Source organism: Acanthisitta chloris, unplaced genomic scaffold, assembly GCF_000695815.1.
Source record: "Acanthisitta chloris isolate BGI_N310 unplaced genomic scaffold, ASM69581v1 scaffold41767, whole genome shotgun sequence".
Lineage (NCBI taxonomy): Eukaryota > Metazoa > Chordata > Aves > Passeriformes > Acanthisittidae > Acanthisitta > Acanthisitta chloris.
In genome coordinates, this window is record NW_008681728.1 from 23,800 (window position 1) to 28,023 (window position 4,224).

The following is a 4,224-nucleotide window of genomic DNA, read 5'->3' on the forward strand; positions in this document are numbered from 1 at the left end:
CCATCTTTTGTACATTTTCAGGGAAAAGCATGACTGCAGGGAATGGTGTCGGGAAGGTGTCCAGTGTAAAGCTCAGGAGAAGGCAGATGCTTCTTGCAGGTGGAAGCAGACACAAATCCTGAAAGAAACAAAAATGACACCTCAAATGACAACAGGAGGATCTACTTTATAGATGTAAAATATTTTTATTCGTAAATGCTGATCTTCTAAATCTGTTTCCACAAATTCCAAAACCCATAACACTCTGTATACTTCAAAAAATTCTTTTTTTTGTGGTGTTTTTGTATTTTTTTTGCCAACATTAGATACTATTATACAGAACAGAAAAAACTGTAGGACAAATACTGGTAGGATGTTGGAATATTGTACAAGAGAAGAAAAATATTCAAGAAACAATTTCATACAGCTATTTATCAAGAGAAAAATATATACAATTGATTTATTCTGTAAGATAAAAATACATCATGCCATATACATTACAAGTTCAGAACTGTATTACTGAATATACCAACAGTTTACAGTCCACTTTAATTGTGCACACAAAAAAAAAACTTCATTTTTTTTTTATATTTAGCCTGTGAAGTGTCAGTACCAGAATTTTAAGTACAAAATAAAAAGCTAACCTGGTTCAAAATGCTGATTAAATTTCTACAAGCAAACACAAAACAGTGTTTATTTTTTTTTAAAGAAATGTAAACAAAAACAATCCATACAAACACATCTTTAAATTACATTTTCCAAAACCCTATTGCCAGAGTCCTGCAGCTGCAAGCACATTACACCTAATTTTTTTCCTTGTTTTCCTTTTAAGAAGGCTATCGCATCTGACTGAAGCTCCAACTATATGATTCTATGCTGTTTACATGATTTACTGTAGGCTGAACAGTCACCTAATCTTGACTGCTTTTGCTGAAGAAAAAAAAAAAAACCCAAAAACCATGTCCAGCCTCTATTTTGGGTGGTTTTAGCAGTTATTCACAGTTATCACAAATTGTAAGCACAAAAAAACCTGACTTAAGAAATAGGGATGCAACAATATAATACAAATAAAATTAATCTAAGTTACCCAAACATCTACAAAAGTCAGAGTTGTAATATACACACGCCCTTACCAGGCTTAAGGTTTATTTAAAAAAATTGTTGTAAGACCACAGTTGAGACTGCTTGAAACATAAAACCCTCTCTTTAAACGGAGATTTTGGTTATTCCGTACTGGGAATCACATGTCTGTTAGTACATGAGATCATATTGTAACATCCCTATGACGTTTGAGAATAAGCACCCGAACTGCTGCAGAGTCTGGTAGCATTTGGTCAATAACTATTTTTTATACTGTATTTTTTTTTTCTCAAAATATTTACACTTTTATACAAAGTAACAGAGTTTGTTAGTTCTGCAGGTAACAGCAGCAGCTTGGCTTTCTTCTAACTTTCTTTTTAAAAATAGCTTCATTCACTTATTCAATAATAAATACAAAAAGGTTCTCTTATTTTACAGAAATCAAAAACTACAATAAACTGACTCATGGAATCAAGTATTTAAATGTATTTTAGTGCAAGTTATTTTTTTCCCTTAGCTCTATCCCTAAGGAAGTCGTTTCAGTACATTCCTTGTTCAGTGGTGTCTACTTTTATTTAAAATTTTTCTTTATCAGAGGGCCTGCCCCTTTATCAAATAAGGCTGTGGCCAGCACTTTGGACTTCTCCCTTTCGCTGGTGATTTCAGTCTTACATTCATAGAGGCCACCTGCCCTCCTGCAGGGCAGCCAGCGGTTCTTTGCCCAAGTTACAACAGTTTCTCCTCAGTGAGCTCAAAAACAAAAGTGCTGGACCATTCTGTTAACTCAGTTTCACCTCCACCTTGGCTGGAAGGTCAGCTTCGGATTTTGCCGGCCGTTTCTGGTGCTTGTTGGGGTGTGGGTTATCCTTTTTTTTTTTTTTCTTTTTAAATACTTGTGTAGAAATCTGTACTTCCAGAAGTGATTTATTTTTTTTTCTTCCCCTTCAAAAAGGCAACAATTTTTCCGTCGACAAAATCAAAACGTGAATCACTTCTTCCTAGGGACAAGCAACCCTCAAAGACAGCAAGGAATGCATTCTAGTTCATCCACTTTCGGCAGTTTACAGCTCCACAGTGACATGGAATCTTGTGCTGGTCATCTTCAAAATCAAACTTATAGTCATAGCAAAGCTGGAAGGAGATGCAGGAGAATGGTTAGGGAACAACTGGGATTTAGCACAGCTTTCCCTGTAAGCTACAAGTTAACCAGTAAAACACACCAGAGGTTGTGCTGGTAGGGACTGGCACAATTTTGAAGGAAAGAGAGGAAGGGAAAACATCACCTCCTCCAGTACAAACAAGTTGTGCCACTGGCTAGAAATCAGGGAAGTATCTGGAAACGAATGCACATGGCAAGAGGTGCTTAAAGCCAAAACCTGCCTTACCTCTTCCCCCTTCTGGATTCTCCTGCTGGAGCTAATGATGATTTTGTGTCCTCTCTCAAAAGTTACCACCTCAGCCACGCAGTTGGGTGCACACGAATGGTTGATGTACCTATGGAAAAGGAGTGAGACAAATGTAACCTTTTAGGAAAATGCATCCCTTGAGGCAAATCTAAACCAAACCTCAGGATAGCCTTAGCTCCGTGGGCTCAGCACCTTTCCACATACAGTTACATTACTCTGTACTTGTTTCTTTACCTAGAAAATGTCAAAAAAATCAAGTGTTAAAAAAAATTTCAGTTCTTTCTTCATGGCTGCCATGAAACATACTGAAAGATGAGCGAAGCTAATGAAAAAGAAGTCATTATTTCAGTGGAACAGTTCGAAGACTGAATGTACCAGCTCAGAGAATAAAACCCACAAACAGCCCAGGCCAGGGAACACAGGTGACAGCCCAGCAGGAGGTCAGGGAACACGGGTGACCCCCAGGAAGGGGTCAGGGGTGTCTCCAGAGCCACCCACCTTGCAGGGCCTCCCGTCAGGGTGGCGTCGATGACGTGGTCGTTGTCGATGCGGAACATGTACACCCCGCGGTTCTGAAAAACACAAGTAGGACAAGGACTCTTGTCAGATTTTACTTCACTGGCAGTGATGAAGCAACAGTGTGGGTCAGGTCCAAGTGCCCTCCTGCACTCCAGATCAGACAGTGCCCACTGGCTCACGGGGGAAAGCACAAGTCACATACTGCCCATCCTCTCATGGGTCATAAACATAAACCTCTGGTCAGTTCATTTTTCTCTAACAACTTCCATGCTGCCTTTCATCTGGAATCTTTGAGTGCTTCACAGAGAGGCACTAACTGTTAGGCCACTGAGTTACACAAAGAAAGCTGCTTTAAATGTTAAGAAGTTCCCATTAAACACAGGCCCTGACAGCTCTGCCAGGGCTGTGTGTCCTCTGGGACAGAGGATGTGTCCTCCCCCTCTGGCCAAGGTGCTGTGAGATTATCAAACATTTAAACACTCTGATAACAAAGACTGTAGACTCCTCTGCTTATATTTTTAGCCTACTGCATTTATAGCACAGCAGAGAACAAATCAGGAGACCTGAATTCATGAACCAGAAGAACAGAGGACCTGAATTTGTCAGGCAGAACAGCATTTGGTTTGTTGTACAAATGTCTGAAGGGGGAAAGGAAAAAAAATGAACAAACCCATACCTGAGATTCATAGAGCTTCTCCTTCCTGTTTGCAACCTCATTGCGGATAATGGTTCCGATGTATTCAATGACCATAGTGTGCTTTTCAATGTCCCGAGCAGCATACAAGCCCAGGCCCTACAAAAAAGACAATGGGATTTAGAGCTGTGTAGGAAATGGGATTCACCCTGCATTCCTCACCGTGCCCCGAAATGCCATACCTGAGATTCATAGAGCTTCTCCTTCCTGTTTGCAACCTCATTGCGGATAATGGTTCCGATGTATTCAATGACCATAGTGTGCTTTTCAATGTCCCGAGCAGCATACAAGCCCAGGCCCTACAAAAAAGACAATGGGATTTAGAGCTGTGTAGGAAATGGGATTCACCCTGCATTCCTCACCGTGCCCCGAAATGCTCCTGCAGAAAACCATGGGGAAAGGAATCTACTTGGAGAGTGGGATGCAGCACTGACGAGTAGCTGATGCTGTGACAGCCCAGATGCAGAACTCAGCCTCACACTGAGCTTTTAAGATCCAAGAAAAGGTATTTGGCTGCTGTCACGATGAGAAAGCTGCTGTTCCCCT

General features: G+C 40.6%; 1 protein-coding gene across 2 annotated transcripts; it reads right to left on the reverse strand.

The window, feature by feature from the left end:
- Positions 1 to 264: 264 nt before the first annotated feature.
- LOC103805537 (histone-lysine N-methyltransferase 2C-like) lies at positions 265 to 3,973 on the reverse strand. Of its 2 annotated transcripts, none has more exons than XM_009078188.1 (4): positions 3,861 to 3,973; positions 2,964 to 3,037; positions 2,445 to 2,553; positions 265 to 2,190 (listed from the first exon to the last, which is right to left on the reverse strand). In XM_009078188.1, exons 1-4 carry the CDS (start codon positions 3,933 to 3,935, stop codon positions 2,098 to 2,100), a joined length of 351 nt encoding a protein of 116 aa, XP_009076436.1. In that variant the 5' UTR covers positions 3,936 to 3,973; the 3' UTR covers positions 265 to 2,097. The 2 variants fall into 2 exon arrangements, with proteins under 2 accessions (XP_009076436.1, XP_009076437.1); XM_009078189.1 differs by lacking the exon at positions 3,861 to 3,973 and adding an exon at positions 3,661 to 3,773.
- Between the last annotated feature and the right edge of the window lie 251 nt (positions 3,974 to 4,224).

Excerpts from the sequence above, each read along its gene's own strand:
- LOC103805537 (XM_009078188.1), bottom strand. The coding sequence starts at position 3,935 with ATGGTCATTGAATACATCGGAACCATTATCCGCAATGAGGTTGCAAAC. Across the intron at positions 2,554-2,963 it reads CTGACGGGAGGCCCTGCAAG|GTACATCAACCATTCGTGTG; the intron begins GTGGGTGGCTCT and ends CCTTTTCCATAG. Across the intron at positions 2,191-2,444 it reads GAATCCAGAAGGGGGAAGAG|CTTTGCTATGACTATAAGTT; the intron begins GTAAGGCAGGTT and ends ATCTCCTTCCAG.